Consider the following 27467-nt stretch of genomic DNA (forward strand, 5'->3'; position numbering starts at 1 on the left):
ATTTCCAAGACCCAAACACACTCTTGTTTAGATCTAAGAACCACCTACCACCTCACAAAATGATCCCTAAAGCCCCCTAACCCTGACCTTAGCAAGTCTCTCATAATTCTCTCAATCTTGCTAGCAAACCCAGCAGGAATTTTAAAAATAGAAATAAAATAATACTAGAAAGACAAGCTTAGACAACACATTCACCCATCTACACGCTTAGACAACCTCTCCGCCACCGAATCCCAAAAACTAGTTGATCTAGTGTTACTCCCCAAAGGGACCACTTAATAGGACAATGGCCAATCCAACACAGTGCACCCTACTTCCAAGAATAACTCCCTAACGCGCCCAATAGACACATTAATAGCTACAATACAGCTCTCCCCTTATTAATCATAAGCCCGGAAACCCCTTCAAAAATATGGAGAAGCCCCAAAATATTCAAAAAAGGAGGCCTAAGATCCTCTAAGAAGCAAGTATCATCAGCAAACTATAAATGTGAAACCTTCACTCCTCCCTCCCCACTCCTGTCCTTATCATTAAACCTCGATCCAAAGCCTAATCAACTATCCTATTCAAAACATCATCAACTAAAACAAACAAAAATGGTAGAGGGAGTCCACTTGTCTAATCCCCCTCGTAGCCCTAAACCAAGATTTAGAGTCATCATTCACCAAAACTGAATAAGTCAAGTTAGACAAGCAGCCTTGCATCCATCTCCGCCATCTCTCTCCAAACCCATTCCTTATAAAACTCTTATGCAAGAAGTCCCAACTCACTCTATCATAGGCTTTCTCAAATCCAGCTTAAAAATGAGCCCCTGCTTCTTTCTCCTCTGAATGTCTTCAGCGACTTCATTCACAATCAGAATGGCATCCACAATCTGTCTTACCCCCATGAACAAACTTTGAACCTTAGTAAGTCTTATCAAGCACCACACTCAACCTATTAGCTAGTACTTTAGTGACTATTTTATAAACGCTATACTGGATTAATAAATCTGTAGTTAGAAATGTTGACAGACAAGCATGGATAACAGTAATACAATCCTTAAAGTGAAGAGCGCTCCTTTCCACCCATCCAATCTCCTAGCCACTCTCTCAAAAACTGGAGATCCCAAACAGAGTCAGCTCTGGGCTACCGCCTAAGGAAAGACCTAAACAGTCTTCTTTCTTCTTCTTCTTCTTCCTTCCTCCCATCCAATTTTTCTCTTGACAGTAATTCCACATTGCCATTCTACATCAACAAATCAATGTTTTTTTTACAGAAACAGTAAGATTTTAGAAAATTAAGAAAATTTTCAGTGAATTTCAGGCATCGGTACTTCAAATGATGGATACTGATACTTGTCAAATAGGGCTGGCTACATCTTAAACATGCATCATTCTTATTCGATTCAAGATTTAAAATAAGGCATCACCTGTCTATGCCCACTAGGGGTGTACAATATTTACCAAAAAACGACCCAAAACTGGACCGAAATGAATTTTGGTTTGATTTTTCATTTTTGGTTTCGGTTCTTAAAAATATATAATTTTGGTATTCGGTTTCAGTTTCAATTTCCAACCCAAAACCGAACCAAAATACAGAAATATCTTATATTAAATTAATTTTTAATATGAAATATAGATGTCAGCAATTGTAAATTTATATTTAAATATCTTTAAATAATTTTTTTTACCTATGATTGTATTCTTATACTGAATTACTATAGATATATATTTATTCAGCTTTCCTTAGCATTTTCCTCCAAGCAAAATGACAAAAAAAAAAAAAATCAGTTGGAAATGATGAAGTTTTATAGAGGTGGGGAGGCTCCCCTCCCTTGTGAACTTTTGGTGTGGGACAATGGTGTGGCCATCACCCATCAATATGCACTCTCTCTCTCTCTCTCTCTCTCTCTCTCTCTCTCTCTCTCACACACACACACACACATATATATCACTCACCAAGATACACCTTCTCTCTTATCTCTCCCATCAATGACGAATCCAATTCCAGTAATCCTCAACACTCCTAATTCTCATCTCTGATCTCCCCCACTGCATTCTCCTTCTCATCCAAAGACCAGACCTGCACAATGTGCTCTGCCTACGACAACTCCTTCTACCCTATTCTCTTGCCGCCGCCACCAAAGCCCTCTCCACCACCACCTTCTCCAGTACGCATCTCCACCTGCCCCCCACCTCCGCCTCCTCCTTCTCCATGCACCGACAGCACCAGCTCCTACTACTCATTGCCACCACCATCGTCCGATGACACCAACTACTACCACCCGCCGCTGCCACCAGCATTGCTGTCGAGACCCCCCGACTCATGCCCGCCACTGCTGCTGTCCGACAGTGGAGGAGTGAACAGAATTCATAACCCACCGGCAGCGCCAGAGACTAACCCAGGGAAGCCACATCTGAACCCACCCAATTGTGCCATACTTCCCCTTCTACTTCCATGCACAGCCACCGCCGTCTTCTACTGTATCTTCTAACTCCAAAGTTAATTATGAGCTTCAATCTCCATTGATGTTCACTGTTATTCTCATTCCTTTGTACTCTAATTTTGTGCTTTCTATAAGAAAAATATCTCCTTTCTGGTGATGGATCAATCAAGGAATTAATAAATTTTTCTCAGTAGGCTGCAATTGCTCCCCATCCCATTTTAGTCCCACATCGGTAATGGATAGAATGTTAAGGCTCTCTTCTTATAAATAGGCATTGCCCCATACTTGTTCAGTCATCATCCTTGCTGGGCCACCACTGGTTCATGAGTCCAGCCCACATAATGAGGCTGTCTGAATGACAGCTTTTTAATTAAAATTTACACAATTTTTGCATCAATCAGTTCCACAATCAAATCGAACTAAAAAACCGTTGTTTGTCTTGGTAATAAAACCATTGGTTTCAATGCGGTTTCAGTTCAGTAAATTAAAAAACCAAGTCTTGCAGTTCGGTTTTCGATATTGGTCTAAACCAAACCGCACTGAACCAAATACACCCCTAATGCCTACAATCAGGTCCAATGCAGTTAGGATACGGTTATAATTTATAATGATATTTTTTCAGCATTTATTGCCTTCTTAAATGAAGCAAGACTATTAATGTGCATACTGTATACATTCTATAAACTAATATATCAAGAATTTAGATACCCCACCTGAACAATTTGAGGATGAGATTCACGAAGTATACTAAGTGCATCATCAATCTTCCCATTTCTGATTAGCTTCATTGGCACCAAAAAAAACAAAACAAAACAAAAGGCATCAGTACAAAATTGAGCCATCTAATAAAGAAAAAGTAAATAGAAGGGGGAAAAACAAGAAAAGACAAACCAACCCACAGATCCATAATTCAGTAATCCACAAGACAAGGAAGTTAAATTTTGTAACTAGAGCAAACATTGTGAAACATTTATGCATATGACACATTTTAGAATCCCTTAAAAAGAGAAGGCTTTCATCTTGAAGTTACGCATGAACGAGAATTGTCAAATTCCAGGTCCTAACTCTTCAAAGAGAAAATATGAAAATTAAAATACCCACATTTGAATGTTTTGAAAGTTCAATCAAATACCAAGCTAACAACCCAGTAGTCAATGGCACACCTTTGAGTTCTTGTGTTAAATAAGTAATCCACTTCTAAAAATAGATTCTTATCACTAAAACTGAAACAACCAATGACAATGATATGCCCACGAAACCTTTTCCGCCAGATCCCTCTTCTGCGCATATAATTCTCAAAATATCTTATTCAGGCACAAATTTAATCTGGTAATGAAATATCGTTGCTCATAAAATTAGTCAAAATGTTTTGAAAGTTTTAGAAGATGCAAGCACGTCAATAGAGAAGTTTTTGAGTTTTGTATCTAGTGTTAAACCAGACATTTTTATGGATATTTAAATTAAAATAGAATAGACACAATTGTAAGGGAGTTGGCCATATAATTATGGAAATAAAGCCAACTTACTTTCGGAAAGTCGGTTTCAACAAAAATAGACTTTTGGAAAGTTTGTTTTAGTTCAAATGTCATGTCATGTTAGGGAGGAGAGAGAACCAACTTTTGGAAAGTCAGCTCCAATTAAATATAATTTTGCATGGGTTTCATCAAAACTGACTTTCAAAAGGTCGGTTATGCCCTTTTTCCCATGCATGCAATGTACTTCCAATTCATGTTTTCATCCTTTCCGTTTCCTTAAAATTTTGGTTTTAATTTTGTTTTTATATTTATTTGTTTTTCGTTCATTAATAAATAGAAAAATTAGAAAAATATTGTAAAAAGGGTTGGAAGGAAATTACAAAAGATGAGTTAACTTTTTATTTTTACAATATTTACAGGAAAGAGGAAAATAATAATAAACAATTTTGATACTATTTGTTTGTGCAAATAATTTTCAATATTTTAAATAATTACAAAAAATGGCACGGCACCTTTAATTTTATATATATATATATATATATGAAAGTAGAGAGAGAGAGAGAGAGAGAGAGAGAGGCTTGATTTGGCACACAATAGAGTCTTTCTCAACTTTCATATATATATATATATAAATTAAAAGGTACCATTTCTTGTAATTACTTAAAAAGTTAAAAATTATTTGCACAAACAAATAGTATCAAAACTGTTTATTATAATTTTTCTATTTCCTGTAAATATTTTAAAAATAAAAAAATTACCTCATCTTTTGTAATTTATTTTCAACCCTTTTTGCAATATTTGCCTAATTTTTTATTTATTAATAAATTCAAAACAGATAAACATAAAAACAAAAGTAAAAAAAAAAATTAAGGAAAATGGAAAAAATGAAAACATAAATTAGAAGTACGTTGCATGCATGGAAACTAAAACCCATGCAAAATTATATTTAATTGTAACCGACTTTTCAAAGTCGGCTCTCTCTCCTCCCTGACCTCCCCTGAATCTGATGCAATTTTTAATGCATTTTTAAATATTTTTTTAAATGATAATCCTCCCTGACATGGCATGACATTGAACTAAAACAGACTCTCCAAAAGTATGTTCTCTCTCTTCCCTGACATGACATGACATTTGAACTAAAACAGACTTCCCAAAAGTCTGCTTTTAATGAAACCAACTTTCCAAAAGTCGATTGGGTTTATTTCCGTAATTATATGGCCAACTACCCTACATTTCTGTTTATTCTATTTTAATTTAAATATAGTTCCGTAAAACGCTCATTAAACCAAGATGTTATCAACTTGACATTGCAAAAAAGATGTCTATCTTGTCCATTCTTCATAGAGATAATCTTCTGTCTCTACTCTAATCGACATAGCTGCATTCACTCTTCCCTCTGAAGGTTTCATCCTCTACCCTTCTCTTCCTTTGTTTTAGATACACGAAGGAACATATGAAGGGAAGGAAAGAATACAAGCAAAGAAGATTTTATCCATTGAGACAAGAAATTCATAAGAAGGGGGAAAAAAAAAACAAACAAACAAACAAACAAGAAAACAAGCAACTAATGAAGCAAAGCTCTCTAATCAGTCCTCATATTAGCCAGACATTGTCAGAGTAACACCCTTAAACAAACCCCCTTCGCATAACATCAAACCAAAGCTAGAAAAAACACCCTACAATATAAAAGACCAGTTAAAGTAGTAGAGCCCCAAAAAATTCTATCATTACACTTCAGAAAAATGCACAATTCACTGCAAATAAATAAATAAATAAAAAGTACAACTATGAAGACCCTATCCCTCTGCATTTTCAAAACCCCCAAAATGATGAAGACAAAAACTCACTGGAGACGGACAAACACATTGCTACCTAAACACTCCAACAAAAAGTTTTAATATCCCAAGAAAATTTCTTTCAAATAAAAAAATAAAATAAAAAAAAACAAGATATATTAAGAGATAAATGAAATCCAACAAAAGCAAGGACAAGAAATACCCAAAAAAGGGAAAAAAAATACTTCGAAAAATTCAAGAAATACCCAATAAACACTCCAACAAAAAGTTTCAATATCCCAAAGAAATTTCTTTCAGATAAAAAAAAAAAGAAAAAGATGATATATTAAGAGATAAAGGAAATCCAATAAAAGCAAGGACAAGAAATACCCAAAAAAAAAAATCTTAGAAAAATCCAAGAAATACCCAATAAAGAAGAAGAAGAAGAAGAAGAAGAAGAAGAAAACCCAAAACAACACAGAAATAGACCTAACTAAAGCTAACTAAGAAATCCCCTTTTTTAAACCCTGAGACCTTCATAATCAATAGAGCATTGCAAATTCATTCGTTCCCAATGCCCTTCCATGAGTTACTTTTGCTGACATTCAAACAAAGTTCTTTGCCTGCTGGATCAGACAAAGACAAAAACCCATTTTGTCAAACAGTTGGTATGCTCTCAAGTCCTTTCAATTATCTCAATTCCTCTCAATCTAGCCTCACCCTACTTGTTTATATGTCCTTCCTTGCCAGTTCCATTGTCCTAACACACCAAGCAGAGATGCAAGTATATAAGAAATATCATCAAATAAATCAGAAGATCAGAAGACTCAGACACATACAGAACTTTACCATGAAGCTCATCTAAAAGTAATCTTTCATCACAAGAAAAATCACTATTCGACACACACTCATCATCAGACACATCACCCGTTTCTTAATGTCATTATTTGAGTTTTCCTCACTAAACTTTTTTGAATCTAGCTTCAACCTATTCAATAGCTCCCCAATATCAAAACTTCCATCAGTCTCCTATAGTATTTCTTTTCAAAAACTTACCACCTGCATGTCAGCAACATTATGCCTCCCAACACAAGGTTGCCTTTTTTGTGCCCTTCCACCCCAACATCCGGCAAGTATAAATCTCGATGCTGCTAACTTTCCCTCAGACGGGGGTTTCTCCGCCCCGTCAAACCCCACCCAGCAAGTATAAATCTGGATGCTGCTGACTTTCCCTCAACCATGGGTTTCTCCGCCCCATCAAACCCCACAATTGCATTATTAGAATCCTTGCTATTTGAACACCAACCTGATCATCAATGAAATTAACTTCCATCTAACTTTCCTGCTTCATGTGAACCTTCACCCAACCCCCGTCCTAAAGAGAAATCCTCTAAAATTCTCATTAGCATGCAAAAATAATATCCCTACCCCACGCACTCAATCCTCATTCATTCGATTGCTATCTCTTGCCAAAGAAGAAACTCAACCAGCCATAAACCTTCTTCTCCTCCACTGCACATTCTGCTTGGGTATCATACCAGCTACAACAGTCCTCTTGAAACCCTTCACCATGTAGGTCTCTCCTACATTCCTAACAATCTGTGATATTTGCTAGGCCTGAAAGCCAGCAGTCAAGACACCTTCTTTTCTTGCATCATGAACCTCCAAATTATGTTGGACAATGTCATAAAACCCATGTCATAAGATTTTATTACAACGATACTTGCTTTAAGAGGAAAGAAAAACACTTAATAACGTTCAAGAGTGGACAAAATAAAAAGTCATAATTTATTTTTTAACTAGCAAGTAGATTGTTTATCATGTAAGAATTGTAAAGTTATCCTAGATGAAAGCTTAACTACACAACATAGAGTTTTAGCGTTACATATATGTATTAAAAATGGAAGAGGAATAAATCAATGCAAGAGAACTAGGTGGTAGAACCTAAAGCAAGAATAAAATAAAGAATATTATATTGAGAAAGAGAAGCTATAACCTAAGGGGACAACAAATCCGCCTGGAAAAAAAACTAAAAATTTAAAAAATAAAGCGGAAACAAAATAAAAATATTTGAAATATATATATGTTGAAATAAAACTAAAGCAAACAAATAGAAAAATTAACCAAGAAAAACCCTTTTTCAATCCCTTTCCATCATAGTTCACCGAGCACTTTAAATTGGCTAGCTCCCTATGACCCTTCTTTGCATTGAACTTAATATCCCCGTCAAAGTGCACTTCAATTCCTCCAGTATCACACATTTCTAAATCTATTTTATTTATTCAATATATTATAGGCTTCTAAATCCTTCCTAAATATCACCTCCACTAAGGATATAGGTAAAATTCCATCCTTGCACTACAATTTATTTTCCAACCCATTGTTTTCAAAATAGGAACTCCCTCCAATCCTTCCAATGCGACAAGACGTAGATATGATAGGTCCCCAAGAACATCACAAGAATCAGAATAATATCCATATTGTTCCTAAATCTCATCCAAAAGCAAGCCCCTATCATAGTCAAACTCAGTGATGTCATCACTATCGTTACCTAAAAAATCTTCTCATTTCTTAGCCTCCTCTACTTTGCTCCATCTCTTGCTATATCCTTCATCTTAGCAAGTGTATCTTCCATGATACTCAATTCTCATTCAGAATTTCTTCCTATAATCTTTGGCCTTATCTCACTGAAATGCTCTCTCTTCACTTCATATAATTTCCTTATTTCCACATCCATTAGAGTAGCATTCCACGAGCACACACCCTAGGACCCTTAGATTTTTTAGAGTTGAAACCTAAAATGTCATATCCACCTCCCTCATATTTGGCTTCATTGAATTTTAGCTAGGATAATAGACCTATTTAGCAACATGCTCAAATAAGGGAAGAGCCTGAGCGCCCATATCCTTGCATTGAAGCATTTTAGGGAGTAAGCCCATCTGCAAAAGCCCCTATTGAGAAGGGCCTTCTTTCGCATCCAAAGAAAGGCCCATAACATTCCTGTCTAAGCATTGGACCTATTCGATTAAGTGGCCCAACTTTGTTAAAAAAGAAGAGACACCTTTCTCACATACCTAGCCCAAATCCAAGACGAGTAGCCCAAACTTCATGACCTCATCCCAAATCGCAACCCTAGCCACCTCGGCAAGACTAGCAATGGCCATCAGAACCGTAGATCCCTACACCTTATGGATGTCCTCCTCCAACTGAGCGGTGTGTAATCTGGTAACTGCACCCCCCATTCCTTCAATCGCAAGTCACCCCCACACCAAGGACACAATTTTTTTTTATTATAGATGACTTGAGAACCCTTCGCCTTTCTTTCCTTCCATCACCACCTAACTCCACAATTCGGGAGCTGAAGTGCTTGCAAGTTCGCAACACATGCTTCTTCAAAATCATGTCAAATTTCCTTATAGAATTCGTAGAACTCATTAGCAAAGCTTTACCATCCAATTCCTTTTACACCTCCACGAATGAACCCCGAAAATTATTACCTTTCGCCTCTCAGCCATAACTCCAAAACCTTACCCACCCTCGTCCACCTAATCACCATCCAATAGTGAATACTTCTCCTACAAATGTTTCTAAAGTCCCTTTCTAGCCAAATCAAAGTTGATAAACCATCGACAAGCTAGGAAACTACCACCTTCGTGAATTTAAACCATCTATTTCAACAAGCATTGCTCTCAAACACACATAATAAAGGGGTCTCCCCCTCCTCTTATCCGATTGAAGGAAATCCCTTCAATATGAAACAAGTGCTTTAACATCACCTCGTGCTAACACAGTGATGGTCATGTTCGTACAAGGTTGAAAGAGTTGTTTGGCAAGATAAAGATAGGCCCATGTCGTTTTCAAAAAAAATAAATAAATATTTCTTGCAGCTCAAAGATGAAACCTCAAAGAACAATTGAACAAAGATGGTAGACTAAGAGGCCCGAAAAGCTAGGGCCCCGAAGTGGCAAATACTCCTCGGAGTGGCTTGATTCTGCGAGGTCAGGTCGAGATCAAATCCGGTAGGTAGGGCTCTGAAGACGCTCACACTAGGGGTTCGAAAATTGCGCATGCAAAACTCTGGAGATGCTTCTATTGGCAAGAGTTCCAGCAAAGGTTACCGCAATGCATCTGTAATAACCCGGAAAAAAAATTATTAAAAAAATTTAAATTAGGAGTAATTATTGATTAGTTAATTAATTGAACATTATTAAATTAATTAATTAAATAAACAAATAAAAAGAAATAGTATGGGAAAAAATTAATTAAGAGTAATTAGTAATTAATTAATTAAATATTATTAAATTAAATTAATTAAGTTAAGTAAAATGGTTATTATATATAAGTTAAGTTAAGTAAGTAAGGTAAAAAAAAAAAAAAGGAAGAAAATGAAAGCATTTCACGAAGCTTCAGCTTCCTGAAACAACAACAGCAACACTCTCTATACTCTCTCTCGCCGTCTCCATCTCCGCTTCTCTTTCTCTCCTCAATTTTGTCGGCCTAACGAGCGCCGATCGAAAAACAAAAGGTGCCGTTGGATTCCTAACTCTGCCACCGAAATTTCTACTGGAGCGGATTTGTCGTGAGAGCGGCGTAGGCACCACTCCTAGAGAAAGGTATATTTCTCTTAATTTCTCAATTTCTCGTTAAATCTACTATTAAATCGACGATCAGGCACCACCATAGGGTCCTAGTCGTGATCGTCGTCATTTTGACATAAGTAAAGTTTCAATTAAGGTTTTCTAAGCCCCATTCCAAAGCGAAAGTGAGATTTGGGAAATTTGGTAATTTGGCTATATTTAAAGGTAGATTTATTTATTTAGAATTTCTGGCCCTAGGAAATATTAAAATAATATTTTATTCATGATTAATTACATGGAACTAGAATTTTTTATTCAAGGTCCGGATGAGCACCGCAGGTATTTTTCTAGAGTCCCTGTTGACGTAGTTCAAGAAACCAGGTAAGGGGAAAAATATATATTAAATCAGAATTTTTATGAATTTAATGAAAAATAAATTGTGCTATATATACGTATATATGTTTCCGTATGGGTTTAAAATGCCAACCATTTAAATTATATTTTTTTGAGTTTAAGGCTGTTTATTAGATATGTATATGCGAAAATGAACTGATGAAAGTAAAAAAATATTTTCATGGTAATTATGTAAGGAATGAAAGGTATTTTCGGTATATAAACGTTAAATGTTGGTTGGCTTATTTTACAGGCATTGTATGAATTTTATTGCTAAACTGTGTGACATGAGATTCTGTACAAATATATGTTAAATGTATGAGATTCAGGTTAAGTAAGTAATGCATTGTGAATAAAACATGATATGGACTATGCTGCTTGTGTGTGTTAATGCAACCACGTAAACAGCTGAAAAATACTGAGTAAACAGTTGAAAAATTTTGGGTAAAACAACTGAAAGATCTTAGGTAAAACAGCTGAAAGATGCTGGATAAATATGTAACAACTGAAAAATGCTGGGTAAAACAGCTGAAAGATGCTGGGTATGAAAAGAAATGAAATGAAAAGGGAAATGAATGAAATGGAAATGAAGTGTGAAATGTGAACAATGTAAAATGGGAAAGAGTCACTTAAAGTGAAATGAAGTGAAATGTTAAAGTTATGAACATAAACATAGGTGAATGGTTGAACAATGACCGAAAGAATAATGTATTATGGTATTAGCAGTATTTATGCTAGTAGAACATGTTATGTTTGGGCGAGACAAACTCTTCGCCCGAAGGCTTGCTGAGAAAGGCGAGTGCCCTGGTTGTATCAGGTTTGGCAGTAGGTTGCATAACGTGCTAGGGCAGAGAGAAACTACTATGGGCGAGTAGATTTCCCTATTCTTGGGAGCCTTCGCCAGTAAACTTTTGTATAAATTGTGTGAGTATGAGATTTATTTATCACCTAAGGGCTTACTGAGTAAGGTGAGTGCCCTGGTATACTTTAACTATGACCTTTGGGTTGCCTAAGTATCAGAGCAGAGGGGTGCTACTTGTATAGGCGGGTAATCACCCCTATCCTTGAGTAATCTCGTGGGTTAAATGTTTGCATGTGATTGATTAGGTTCAGAAAATGATTTCAGTGTTTATGATCATGTTTTGCAAATGTTACTAAAATGATATTTATAAACTCATGTGAGCCATACACTGTTTTAATATATTATTTCTTTTCTTACTGAGATGTGTCTCACCCGAATATGAATTTATCTTTTTCAGAATTTCCTTGAGATCAAGCTTAGAGAGCTCGAGGTTTTTATAGCATTATTGGGAGATATAAGAAAAAAAAAAAAAAAGGGTATAACATTTTAATGATGTTTTTGGGAATGCAAATATTTCTATGTTAATTTTGGGGAATGTAAATATTTATGTTTTATGTCTTTATGTTTTAAGTCAGTTATGAAAAGAATGATTGTGAAAATACTGGAATGTTTTGGAGAGGTATGTATTTATGGAAATGCAGGTGATGGATGATTACTATGGATTATAGATAGGAATTAGTAAACTCTAGTATTATGGTATTATATGTATGGAGATTATATTTATGTTTTCCACTGCATATATGAAAAATGGATTATCAGGATTTTATTAGGTATAACACGCCGGACCCGGGTTTAAGGGTTCGGAGCGTTACAGCATCAATATAGTTGGAGGTTTCTCAATCCATACATGTGTTTCAGTTACTCCAAGAAGTGACCAAAGGAGGTGCAGTGGCCCCATAGAAGCCGCGGGCAGTGTGCAGTGACAATGGTCATGTGATGGCTGCACGAAGAAGTTAGGGCTTCTTCCTTTAAAGGGAGAAATATACTAAAATTTAAAGATAAAATGATAAAAAATGGTGATTGAACAATTAAGGATGGTGTAGACACAAACACTCCATGGAGTAGGATAGCTAGTTGTATTAAAAGGATAGCAAATGAGATTATAGGTGAATTAATAAAAAGATTCTCAAATAGCAAAGAAAGTTGGCGGTAGGATAAAGATGTCCAAAAAGTTGTAAAGACAAAGAATTTGTTATAAACAAGGCAAAAATATAGAAACATGGAAAACTTCGAAAAGTATAACGAAACAAAAAAAATGCAAAAAAAGGGGCATTAGTGAAGCTAGATGTAGATCATTTAATAATTTATATGCTTGATGAGATGCAAAAGAAGTGGAAAGAAACATGGTTAAGCTTGCTAGAGCTAGAGAAATAGCTTAGGCAATGTAAATGTATAAAAATGGAGGATGATATTATCTTGGTTATGGAAGAAGATATAAAAAAAAAATGGTGAAATTAGTTTACTAATCTATTTAATGAAAGCCAAGTAGAAGGCTTAAACTTAGAATTAAAAAATGAGAAAAAGTCAAAAAATATAAGAACTAAAATTACTTAATGAAGTTAAGTTTGCATTAAAAAAAATGGGAAATGGAAAAGTTATAGGACCAAATAACATCCCAATTGAAGTTTGGAAATGCCTAGTGAAACAATATATAGTTAACTAGTTTATTTAATATAATTATAAAACCAAAGAAAATGACAAATGACTGGAGGAAAAGCACTTTAGTACCTATATACAAAAATAAAGGTGATATTGAAAATTGTAATAGCTATCGTGGAATTAAACCTATAAGTCATATAATTAAACTGTAGGAAAGGATAGTTGAACAAAGGTTAAGGTTAGAAATGAGGGTCTTAGAAAATCAATTAGGTTTTATGCCAAGGAGATCTACAACAGAATCTATACATCTTTTAAGATGAATGGAAAAGTTTAGGGAAGAGAAGAGCGACTTGCATGGTTTTTATTGGCTTTGAGAAAGCATATGACAAGGTTCTATGGTGGGTTTTAGAAAAATAAAAAATAAAAAAAAGGGCGTATGTTGTAGGTATACTAATTTCATTAAAGATAAGTACAATGAAGTAATGACTAACACTGCGACTACAAGAGCAGAGAGGCTAAAAGAATTTCCAATCACAATAGGTGTATGTCAAGGATTTGCTTTCAGCCCTTATCTTGTTGGTCTAGTGATGGACGAACTCATTAGGAGTATCCAAATGTGGTTCCATGGTGTATGTTGCTTGCAGATGATATTGTCTTGATTGATGAAATAAGGGGTGGAGTAGAATCTTATTTCGAATTATGGAGAGAAGCCTTAGAATAGAGGTTGAGGATAAATAGAAATAAGACAGAAAGTAATTTTAGTCATGGTAAAAGGAATATTGGAGAAAAGGTTAAACTTGATGGTCAACAAATCAATAACTCCAATAGATTTAGATACCTTGGATCTATTACGCGAGTCGAAGGAGAAATTGAAGAAGATGTAATTCATAGAGTTAAAGCAGGATGGGTAAAACAGAGAAGTGCTTCAAGCGTGTTATGTGATCATAGATACCAATAAAATTAAAAGGAAAGCTCTATATCTTTCTATAAGACCAGCTATTTATATGGATTTGAATGTTGGACGACTAAGAAACAACATATCCAAAATGTTAAAGTTGCCAAGATGAGAATCCTAAGGTAGGTGGATGAGTGGTCTAATGTTAAAAGACAAATTAAGGAATGAATATATTCATGGTAAATTAGGTGCAACTCTTGTAAAATATAGATATGGGAGGAGTGGCTCAGATAGTTTGGGCATCCGCAACATACGCCAAAACTGCACCAGCGAGGAGTGAGATAGTTCCTATGAGTAGAAGAACGGGTAGGCATAGGACTAAAATAACTTGGAATAAGATAGTAAGGATTTAATAAACCTGAATTTTCCAAGGGCAATTTTCCATGATTGCATCAATTGGCGAAAAAGGATTGATGAAGCCAACTCCACCTAGCCAACTCCACGGTGTCCACCCCTTCCCCAGATCCCACATACACGGGAGTTTTGTGCACCGGGCTGCCCTTTTTTTTCCATGGATTGCATGGTTATTGCTTTTGTATTGAATGAATTTATAAGAAGCATGTTGTGACTTAATTACGTTAGGTTAATTAATATTGGAGAAATCATTAGTTTATACTAAGCATGACCATTGAACTTTCCTCCTCTTTCTAGTGTTCTCAATCCTCGCTGGTCTTCACTCGTCTTCTCGTTGCCCAGAGTGACTGAACTTAGTCCTCGCCTTCTACTAGAACCAAGATCTAGATTCTTGGAGGAGCTTGAACAATCTTGTGAAACTTTTGGAAATTCTTGAACCATAATCGCAAAAGAAAGCAAAATTTTGGGGCAAACCTCAACTCTCCATCTCTCTCTATTTTCTTTGATTGGTTCAACAAACACCGTCGTCATCTCCACCAACGAGCATCACCCTCAACCACACCAGAAAGCATTTGCAGCAGCGATTCCTAAAACTCCATCGCCAAATCTTGAAATGGATTCAAGAATTCTTGCAATCCTTCGTTGCTTTCCATATTCTTTGATTGATTTTTGGCATTATGTTCTTTTGTTGTTAAATTTCCAGCATCAAAAGGGTACTTGCTGTTGTATTTGATAATCACTCATCATCGCCATTACATTAGGGCATCCAACTTTGCATGAAATTGACCACCAAGGGTTTCATACGTCACACCTGGCAGCTTTTTTGCTCAAGATCCAAGTTTTGAATTTGATTCTTGCAAAAGATATTTAGGGTTTTCAATTGAAGCATTTCTTTTACTTGTCACGATCAGATTTGTTTAGCTTCCTTTTTTTGACCACTGGTGAGATCTTCTCCTTCTCATGATTTGTTTTGTCTTTTTCTCAATTTGTTCTTAATTGCTGGTTGTAAGAGTAGATTTATGTTTTCGATTTGTAGGCTTCAATGTTTTAAAGGGCAAGGTGTTTTACTCCCAGTGAGGAAAAGCATAAGCCTCAAGGCGTTGAGGCATAAGACTTTTGGGAATTAATTTTTAATTTTAAATATATAAAAATAAATTATATGTGTCAAAATAAATATGAAATTATTAAAATAAATTACATATTTTGATGTTTGAAATTTTAAACTGAAAAACAGTATAGAAAAAAGAATTCTAATAAATACATAAATCCGCCACAAGCCCATGGCATGGACTATAATGAGACAGCCACGTGCACACTAAATAAAAATGACACAAGGGTACAAAAAGGGTCGGGGGAGTAGCTCATTTGTAGAATAGGAGAAAACTTAGACAAAAGACAAGCTCGAGACATGAGAGAGAGAAACTGTTGAGACGCGAGGTGAGAGAAATTCTCAAAGACATCAATCAGCCCATTGGAGAAAGAAGATTGGGATCATGCTTTGCAAGAGAAACAATGGTGTCGGAGGAGTCATCTTGCCAAAGAAGATCGACACAGCTTTGTTGAAGAGTCTTCATCAAGGGAGTTGCTTTGTCAAGTGTGATGCTTCTTCATGGAGTGGGATGCTTCGTCGAGGAGCTGCCATCATCAAGGAGAGACTAGAGCCTGCATGAATGAAGGGGATTTGTGCCCTAATATGCTATTTTCTATTTTAAAAATATTTTTATGTTTTAGAAAATATATGCATGCGCCTTAAACTTTGAGGTGTGAAAGGCATGTTTTTTTGGCTGAAGCATACACCCAGCTGCAAAAGGCATACACATACGGGGAGTTTCGCATCTTAACATATGCCTTGGGGCATTTTTGCCTGAAAACGCATTGAGCCGCGCCTCAAGAACGCCATTTAAAACACTAATAGGCCTAACATATGCATTGGACTTCACATTTTTCAAATCACAAAACAAAAACCATTTGCAACTCCAGGATTACACAATTTTTTTTAAAAGTTAGCACGAGCTTTTGTTTTTAGTCCAGCTTTGATTCACATGCCGAAAATGCATGTTTTAGACATTTAAGTTCATTGAGATGTATGTGTGGTTTCTAGATCTGGATCTAAGGTGTGCTTTAGATACTTGTGAATTGAATACAGGAAAGGATATTACTATATTAGTAGACTAATTTGCTTAAATTATTTTTGAATTAGTTTAAGTTGTGTGACTTTTTAGTTTTGCTTTTTTGCCTTTGTTAAATAAGTTTGCATAAAAAAAGTTCATTTTCAAAAAAAAAAATTATAAAAACAAGGAAATTGTTGATACTTGCACTCTGCTTATGTAACACATTATATACACAGCCAGTCCCAAGTTTAAATAATGGAGCAGGTTTGCGTTTAGGTAACTGACAGTCAGCGTGAAACTTGTCAGATCTTTAAAACATGAATCCTTACCATATATTCACTAGGCTTCCCTACAAGCGACACATAGCACTTGTACCACCCAGGTGCAGCAAAAAATGGACAAGGGTGGACTAGGCTGGGTCAATCTAGACGAGATTGGATTAAGAAGTTAGTACAGTAAACAAGGATTATATTAGCAACATGAACTATAGGGGCACTTACGGGCAAAAGCATGAAGATTGTGGGAACAATGATTAGAAGGAAAATCAACTTAATGTGTCTTCAAGAGACAAAATAGGTCAGCTTAAGCTTTGTTACACTAAAAAAGAGAAACATAAAAATGGGGTGCTAATAATTGTAGACAAAAACCTAAAAGCTAATGTAGCATATGTTAAAAGAATAGGGGATAGGATCATAAAAATCAAGATAGCTTTAAGCCTAGAGATAGTTAATGTCATTAGTGTCCATGCTCCCCAACTAGGCTTAGCAGAAAACCTTAAAAGACGATATTAGGAAGATATGGATAGTATTATACATGGGATACCAACATCTAAAAAACATTCATGGGAGCTTATTTGAATGGACACACTGGAAAGGGCAATGTAGGTTATGAGAGGATACATGGAGGTCATGGATATGGAGATAAAAATGAGGCTAGTGACACAATTTTTGATTTTGTTGTACCCTACAATTTGATTATATTGAATACCTGCTTCATAAAAAGAGGAGAACATTCAAGAACTTTCAAAAGTGGGTGAAAGAAAAGCCAAATAGATTTCTTCTTAACTAGGAAAGGGGATCGTCTATCATGTAAAGATTGTAAAGTTATCCCAAGCAAAAGTGAGTACATAACATAGAGTTCTAGTACTAGATATATATAGACTAAAATATGGAAGAGAAGGAGCAACATAAATCAATGCAAGAGGACTAGGTGGTGGAGCTTGAAGGGAGAAAACATAGTAAAATTCAACGATAAAATAATCAAAGAGAGTGATAGGACAATACAAGATAAGGTAGACGCAAATACTAATGGCTTACTCAATCATAAAGATAGAAAAACTGATTTAAGGGGAAATTAGAGGAAGATACTCGAGCAATAAAGAAAGTTGGTAGTGGGATCAAGATGTCCAAAAAAGCCACAAAGACAAAAAGAAACTGTATAAAACATGGCAAAGTTGTAGAAATATAGAAAATGTTGGAAAATATAAATAGGCAAGAAAAATTGCAAAAAAGGCCATTAATGAAGCTAAACATAGAACTTATGATACCTTATATACTAGACTAGATACAAAATACGGAGAAATAGATATTTATAAACCTGCTAGAGCTAAAGAAAGAAAATGCAAAGATTTAGGTAATGTAAAATGTATAAAGGACGAGGATGATGATGTCTTAATCAAAGAAGAAGATGTAAAAGAGAGGTGGCAGAGATACTATGATAAGTTGTTGATGAAAATCAATCTGAAAGCTTGATCTTAGAAGTGACAAATGAGGAAAAGACTAAAAATAGGAGATTTATTTGCAAAATTATAGTTCTTGAAGTTAAGATGGCCTTAAAAAAGATGAAAAGTGAGAAATCTACAGGATTGGATAACATACCGATTGAAGATTTGAGACGTTTAGGGGATAAAGCAAGTATATGGTTAACCAATCTATCTAACATTGTTATAAAAGCCATAAAAATGCCAAAAGAATGGAGGGAAAAAACCACGTTAATACCTTTATACAAAAACAAAGGCAATATTCAAAACTGTAATAACTAATGCAAAACCAAGATTATGAATCATACAATAAAACAATGTGAAATGGCAATTGAACAAAGAATAAGACTAGAAATAAGAGTTTCAGAGAATCAATTTGATTTTATGCCTGAGAGATCAACAAAAGAAGCTATTTATTTTTTCAAAAGATTAATGGGAAAGTTTTGACAAAAGAAAGGGACTTGCATATGGTTTTTATTGACCTAGAGAAAGCCTATAATAAAGTACTTAGGGAAATTTTTTAGTGGGCTTTACAAAAGAAGGGAGTATGCAGTACATAAACCGAGATCATTAAGGATATGTATGATAGAGCAACAACTAGCGTTAGGACAGCAGGAAGGGAATCTAGAGAATTTCCATTCACAATAGGTGTACATCATGGTTCTCTTATCTTTTTGCTTTATGTGATGAACGCACTAAGAATATTAAAAATGAAATCTCTTGGTGTATGTTGCTTGCAGACAAATTGCCTTAATTGATGAAAGAAGGAATGGAGTTGAATCTAAGTTAGAACTTCAAAGAACCGTTTTAAAGTCTAAAGGTTTTAGGATAAGTAGGAATAAGATAGCATATATGAAATATAATTTGAGTAACGTAAGGGGCAATATTGGAGAGAAGATTAAACTAGATAATTAAGAAATTAATAGCACTAGTAGATTTCGATATTTGGATCTATTATGCAAGTGTTAGGGAAAATTGAAGAGGATTTAATACATAGAGTTAAAGTAAGTTGAGTAAAATGGAGCACTGCATCATGCATGTTGTGCAACCATAGAATACCCTTAAAATTAACATAAAATTCTATAAGATAGCTATAAGGCCACCAATGCTTTATTGATCAAAATGTTGGGCAACTAAGAAACAATATGCTCAAAAAGTAAAATTTGCTGAAATGCGAATGTTAAGGTGGATAAGTGGTATAAGTTTAAAAGATAAATTATGGAACAAACATATACGCAATAAACTAGGCATGGCACCAATCGAAGACAAGATAAAGGAGGGGCAGGTTAGATGGTTTGGGCATTTGAAATGCAAGCCTAGTAGTGCACCTATGAGAAGGAGTGAGTCAGTAATTGTTTTTAGCATTAAAAGGAGTAAAGGTAGACTTAAAATAACGTGGAACAAGGTAGTGAGGAAGGATTTAATAGCTCTCAAACTAAAGGAGTGAAATGTTCTTGATCGGGTGAATTGGTCGAAAAGGATTCATGCAACTAACCCCACCTAGTGGGACTTAAGTTCGGTTCTTGTTGTTCTTGTTGATGTTGAAGTGATGGGAAGGGCTCAAATGAAAGCAAATTATGAGGGCCATGCTAAATAATAAACATAAGAGTTGGGACAGAGGGGGAAAAAAAAAAACCAAAAAACAAAAAACAAAATAGAGACATGCTGAAACCAGGTGTGACACCTAGCAGCACTGCAAACCAGCAGTAGAAACTTGGCACACAGCTAGCAGCACTACAGGAGCTGCTGTCTTAGCCCTTGCATGGAGCACTTCAAAAAAAGTACTTACAGCACTTAAAACTTAAAATAAGCACTTTTACTAAAAATGTCGCGTTTGACTTGTACTATAATCACTTTTTTCCAGAATCACTTTTTTGGTAACTATTTAAGTGAATTTTGAGAAGCAATCTAAAATAACTTTTTGGCCACTTATAAGTGGAATTGTTCATAGGCAGTGGTCCATTTTGTAAACATAAGAAAATTTAGTGGCAATTTTATAATCAAAAAATACATCAGAAAATAAACATATAATACTTTATTATGTATTATAATTATTAATGAAACATAATCCAATTCTACAATGAAGAAAAACCATCTATTAATTTAAATTAATATTAAAAATTAAATATACTAATTTAATTAATAATATTATTTTAACATAAATTAATATAATAATCATACGTTATAAATTAAAATTAAGAACAAGATTATTGTTAATCAAACAATAATATTACATTATTTTTACTTAACAAAAATATTTAAATGTTAATTAAAAATAACAATTAAAATAATTACTAATTAAATTTTTAATTAGAAACTAATCATATATTATTTTATTATGCAGTATAACCTATTCATTATTAATAATATATGATTAAATTTTGGAAAGAATAAAAAGGGCCATCTATAAACATAAATTAATATGATAATCATATGTAATAAATATAAATTAAGAACAAGATTATTGTTAATCAAAAAATAATATTACATTATTTTTACTTATTAAATATTTAAATGTTAATTAACAATAACAGTTACCATAATTATTAATGAAACTGCTAATTAAAATTAATCATATATTATTTTATTATACAGTACAGCCTATTAACTATCAATAAAATATAATTAAATTCTGGAATGAATAAAAAGAACCATCTATAAATTCAAATTAACAATGAAAAAATGAAAAATTTTAATTCAATTATTAAAACTATTTTTAAAATAAATTAATTTGATTATCATATGTTAAAAATATACATTAATAACAAGATTATTGTTAATTAATAAATCATTATATTATATTATTTTAGTTAACTGAAATATTTAAAATTTTAATTATAAATTAATATAATTATCATTCAAATTTTGAATTATAAAAATATTAATATATTTACTTAAAATATATTTAAAATATATATTAGTTATTATAATTCAATTATGGAATGAACAAGAACTATTTATTAATTTAAATTAACATTAAATAAATTAAATTTTTAAATTTAATTAATAACATTATTTGTATCATAATTTAATATGATAGTAATATGTTAAAATATACATTAATAACAAGATTATTATTAATTAAAAGTAATAATCTTATATTATTATTTAATATGAAATATTTAAATTTTAATTATAAATAATTAAAATAATTATTAACGAAGTTGTTATTTAAAAAAATATTAACATTTGTAATTTAGAATATGTTTTAAAAAAAGTCATATAGTACCATTTAATAAAAGTATCCAAATACCACTTATTTTAAAAACAACTAAACACTAATAACTTTCAGCACTCCAGTTCATCACTTATTATCAGCACTTATTAAATTCAGCACTTTTTCTAAAAAACACTTTTCCATAAGTGGTTCCAAACGATCCCTTAATCTGTTTCCAGCATTAGGAATACCAGCAACAACAAAAATACACCTGATACCAACCGCTGCAATCCTAGTTCTAGAGAGAGGAGGAAAAGAGAGAAGGAAAATTCTGCAGAAAATCAAGCAATATCAGGAAAAATCAGGAAAAAAAATACATAAAATTCAGAAGAACTTCAAAATAAATTGGAGAAACTGATATCAAGGTAGGTGTTCTTAATTTTCATTTATTCATCAACGAATTTTGGGCATTGAATGGGAAAAAGGGGAGAAACTTGCATGAAATTGAATCCTAATAAGGAAGGATGTTATGCTTGTTATTTCTAATTACCAGATATAGCTGCACAGCCTGAACACATGCTATCCTGGATTTCATAACTGCATTTTTTTTTTCAGTTGGGAAACTTACATGTGATGGGTATTGATCTTGTAAAGATTATAATTTTACTTGCTATGGCATACCTTGTGCGTGCATATAATGAATGAATTGTGATTATGTGAAATACTTGGGCACTCTGTGTGTTGTTGTGGCTGTGAAATTGTGAAATTTGAGCAAGTAAGGACTAAGGATTGTGTCTCCCTTGGATTAAAGACCCTAAACTTCCAACATAGGGCTGAGCATAATTCGGCCAAAACCGAATTAGCAGACCAAACCAAGTAAATTTGGATGGTTCTGTTTGGTTAAGAAATTTATTAGGTCGGTTCTGTAAGACCCCGAACCATGATATATGGAATAAATAAATAAGAAAAGGGCAAAACGGTAAATTGAGCAGGCTTCGTCTACGAAGTCAAAGTTCATCGACGAAGGTCCTTCTATTACTCGGCGACGAAGTGCAGAGACTCGTCGACGAGGAGAAGCCGGGAGGTTTCGGGAAGCCGGAAATCTCAGGCTCGTCAACGAGGCCACCGCTTCATCGATGAACACCCTTCATTGACTCATCGATGAAGAAGCCGCCTCGTCGACGTGTTTGGCCGAGTCAAAGGTGCTATAAATATCCATTTGGGTTGCTTCTTGGGTAAAAAATCAAAATTTCTCTCTTTCTCTCTCTCTCTAGATTTCTTTGCTGATTGTTGCCTGAATCGACGATCCGACGTCACTGCGAGGATCAAGGAAGGATTCTCTTCGAGATTTGTGGAACGGATCTTCATTTCGAGCATTTTCGGGTTTTGACTCAAAATCGAGGTAAGGCTCGGTTTTCATTTTCGTTTCGGTAGTCTTGTAGGGAATGGAATTGTGAATATGTTTTGTACTACGATTTATAAGTTATGGGAACTCAGTTCGCTGTTTAGGAGCCGTAGAGTTCGGGTTTGGCTATTTGGGGGAAGGTAAGGGGATTCTGTTTATGTGGGTTGCTTTCAAAATCGAACTTGGTAGAACTGTAGTTCGTGATCCTGTGTGTGTTTTGGTTACTCATTTGTAGAAATCTAACGGGTAAAATTATGGGTTTTGCATATTACAGTTTTGGGAAAAAGGGGGCATTGGGTTGCATCTCTGGTCTCGTTGGAAAACCGTGAATATATTGTGATATATATTGTGTTATGAAGATGGTCGTGCCTTGACTTGTTTTAAACTGTATTTTGAAAATCATAATTGTTGAGATTACCAAATGAGTGTGGATTGTTTTGTTATATGAATATGCATGAGTTGTGATTTTCTGAAATGAGATATAAGAACTGGGTTCCGAATTGTTCGAGGTTGTGAAAGAGTGTCCGACTATATATCCGAGGGTGTGAAATATCACTTGCCAGTGGGCAAGAGTGTCCAGCTCTATATCCGAGGGCGTGTGCCTTACCCGCTGATCACCGAAGGGTGTAAATCCACCAGTTGTACCGGTACGATGCCATGGGAGTTTGGGGCTACGCCATGTGCCGGGGACGCCGTGTAATGCGGCCGGCTTCGGGCCGAAGGGTGTGACGACACTGGGTTACTTGATCGTGTGTGTGTGCATGATCAGCACTATACTAGAACTGTTTTGTAAAAATACTGGAATTGTATTGAACTCTGTATGTTTTGTCATGATAACACTCATATGCCACACACCAATATAACCTGATTCTTCCTTACTAAGAGGTGTCTCACCCCTATCGTACGTACATAAATTTCAGGTCCTTCAAGTAACTAGAACTAGCGTCCTTGTATTGGGAGCATAATGGTCGGTGTACTGCGGGAAGTACTTGTGTAAGTACTAGGACCTTATCGGGTTGTCATTTTGAGATTTTGACTGGCACCCAGGTTTATGTGTTGTATTATGAAGCTCAGACTCTTTCTATATAGACTCTGGTATGATACAGTATATGTATAGAAAGAACATTTTCCGCTACCTATTTATCATGTATGTGAATGTGTATAGGGTGTACGAGAATCCCACGGGGTCGGAGCCTCATTCATTATGGTGTATCATTGGTGTTTGTATGATATAGGGACAGGTTAGGTTACTAATCCACCCCTGGGTCCCTTTACCGGGTTTGGGGCGTGACAGGTTCAATTATCATTTTCACAAAATTTTGGTTTTCGATTATCAGTTTGATTATAGGGTTTAATATTTTCAGTTAACTGAATTAAACAATTATTATATATTAATAAGTAATAATTTTATATATATAATTTAATGCATAATAAAATTTGAACTTTTTTTTTTCTCAAATCTCCTTAACCCTATTCTCCCCTTCATAGTTTGCACTTCTGCATTCTGCCCTTTGCCAGTCGTCCCTCCCCCTCCCCCTGCTCTCTCACAAAACCCCTAGGGGCGCTGCGCTACCACCTACCAGCTTCCGTTGGCCACTACCCCTATTTCCCTAAGTTCCCTTCCCTTCACCACCTACCATTGCTACGACACCAGGCTTGGTGCTCTCCTGAAACCCTAGCAGCCTAGCCTCTTCCCTTCAGGTTCCAGCATGGCCCTGCATTTGGCCGCTGGCCGGTGGCCCCTGCCCATCACCAACTGACTTCTCGTCTTCATGAAATCACCACTGGCACCGATTCACCACCCGACTCAACAAGGTTCACCACCAATTCATCTTTGCATCATTCTTTATAGGATTTTGTGTTTATAAATTAGATGCCTTCTTTTTAATAATTTTTTTTTGTGGATAAGAATATTTTATCATTCTTTCATCTTTGCATCATTCCCTGCATGAACTCATATTTTCTGAAATCCATCCTTGCATCATATTTTCAGAAATCCATCTTCCACAAGCTCAGCAGCTATCGCATGAATATTATGAGTGAGCTGGGCTGACCGTCAGCAGGAGCAAAATACCTAAACGGACTGATATTGAATTGACAGTGAACTCGCTGGTCTGGGCTCTTTCGGGTGGGTAAAAGCTACAGCAGGAAGCATATTCAAAACTGGTCAACCGATTTAGCTGAAATTAAATTAAGTTGGTTTTTGGTTTGGTCAATGTGTGAATTTGGTTTGGTTTGGTTCAGTTACCATAATTCCTTGACCTAATTTTTCAGTTAATTTGGTTAATTGACCAAATTAACCATATCCACCAAATACTCACCCCTACTCCAGTGAGTATTTCTGCATTACAAGGCGGTTGGTCAAGCTGAAAATTGGTACTTGTTTGAGATGAAAATGGCACTTTTTTGAGACAGCACTACTATGTTAAAATGATGTTGAAATGCATGCTATTTGAATATCTTGTGATGGTAACTTTAGACTAAGAGATTAGGAGGGTGCTCATGACAATATGATTATGCATGCCTAAAGAAATCAAATCTTAAAATTGTGAAATCCTTATGTGAATAAGGGGGGAATTAACTATTAAGAATGTCTACTGAGCCCACGGTTGCTCACCTTACTATAACAATCTCAGAACCAATTGGACTGAAGCAAAGCCCCACTTGCAACAGTTGATATCTTCAATTTCTTTGATCACTACATGTAATGTGATGATGACCCCACCAACGTAAACAACCAAAAGCACCACATCAATCTCATTGCTTCTGGCATGGGCAGTCATTAGAATAAAACTTAATAAAGCCAAAGTTAGACACCAATTTGCTAAATTTTCCAAACTAGACCCTAAGAGTGCATTTGTTTCAGAGACTAAGATTTTGTGATATTGGAATAGCTGACTAGGCATTGGACTGAATATCCTATCCCACATTTAGCCCGCCTACAAAAGAACATAATAGGACAAAGGTGGAATTTTCTTTTCTTCTCGTTTTTTAACTTTTTGATTTCTAAATTTTTATGCTTTTTAAATCACTTAGCCTGAGGTTGTCAGCAGGGGGCAGCATGACCAACTAGCTTTAGTTCATATAAGTCAAACAAGAAACCTCCCTCTAGTTGGTTATATCCAGCAGTTGTTCTGCATCAAACATACGCCTACAGTGCTTAGCCAAACCTAGCCTATGAAAAAAAAAACACCTAAAGGGACTCCATAAAAATCTGTAAACTTTGGCACTCTAACTAAGCAACATACATCACACGTTGCAGCATGTACAGTGCTCCTCCAAATCTGTACAGAAATGCATTTTCATTGTCTAATATCTGACTGACACAAACATCCCTAATGAACTGCCAGAGAGATTAGCACCCAAATAGAATTCAACAAAGATACAGGAAAGAATTTTTTGAAGTGATCCAAACCATTAAGCAATAAACTGAGTATACCCCTCAGCCACCTCCTAGGCCTTCAGCCTTCAATATGTTTATACTGTTGACAAAACCTAAACCTTACTAGTAGAATAACATAAAATAAATGAAAATAATACATCAGGAAGCTACGAACAATTGAATGAAAATGCTATATATTATTCATACACATACCCATACATAGTATTTATGCATACAGCTATTTTTTCCTTCATTTATACTTTAACATATTTGGAGCGGGTTTTGGTTTAGGGTAACCGTATTTAGGGGTGAGCAAACGGTCGGTTCGGCCAAATTCGGGTAATTAACCAAAAATTTCAGTTAAATAATGCTGTTAACCGAACCGACCGAACTACTGAATCACACTGAACCGAACCCGACCGAATTATCAATTCGGCTAATTCGGTTAACCAATTTTAACCGAATTTATTCAATTATACATTAAATAAAAATTTCATAACTAATTTATTTTAATAATTGTGTTAATGAATTTACTCTATCGCATAAGCTTATTTATTTTGAGGTGCAATAACTTTTATTTATTTATTTATTTATTCTAGGTCTTCGCAAATCAAGTGGAAATAAAAAAGAAGGCGATGTTTTTGTTATTATTGAAACATTGAAAATAAAAAAGATGAAAAAATTTTCACTGAAAAAATTTATTGTCAACGTCGTCATTCCCTTCGACGACAACATTAATTTCCACAAGGTATTTCCATGTTCATAATAAAAAACAATTATATTCATAATTTATACTTAAAATTTAATTAATTAATAATTCAGTTAATCGGTTAACCGAATTATTTTTGGTTGTTAACCGAACCGAAACCAATTAACCGAATTTTTGTAAAATCCCAACCGAACCGACCGAACCAAGTTTTTTACCCGAACCGAACCAACCAATTTCGGCCGGTTAATTCGGTTAATTCGGTTTTCACCAAATTATGCTCACCCCTAGCCGTATTCAAGGCAGGCAGATTCAAGGTGAGAGAACACATTTCCCACTTATTGCCCCAAATCTGCCTCACAAAACTCACCCCAACTACTGCCCTAATATGTTTAGAAAACTAGGAAATCCAAACTTATGACAAGATATCTGCCAACTCAAACCCACTTACATCCCCACCTAGAAAGGGTTCTACGGGGGTCAAAAAAGGGGGAGCATGTAGAGGGTATATGCACGTCATTAAGGACAT

The 27467-nt window shown here is 34.9% G+C and overlaps 1 protein-coding gene across 1 annotated transcript in view; it reads right to left on the reverse strand.

Annotated features, from left to right (window-relative positions):
• LOC131162330 (ran-binding protein M homolog) overlaps positions 1-27467 on the reverse strand; it is an 89381-nt gene that overhangs the window by 21499 nt on the left and 40415 nt on the right. Inside the window, exon 7 of the mRNA XM_058118684.1 lies at positions 3142-3210. Coding sequence (XP_057974667.1) covers positions 3142-3210 — 69 coding nt within the window. The remainder of the gene's footprint in view (positions 1-3141; positions 3211-27467) is intronic.

This window comes from Malania oleifera, chromosome 8 (assembly GCF_029873635.1).
Source record: "Malania oleifera isolate guangnan ecotype guangnan chromosome 8, ASM2987363v1, whole genome shotgun sequence".
NCBI classification, from domain to species: domain Eukaryota; kingdom Viridiplantae; phylum Streptophyta; class Magnoliopsida; order Santalales; family Ximeniaceae; genus Malania; species Malania oleifera.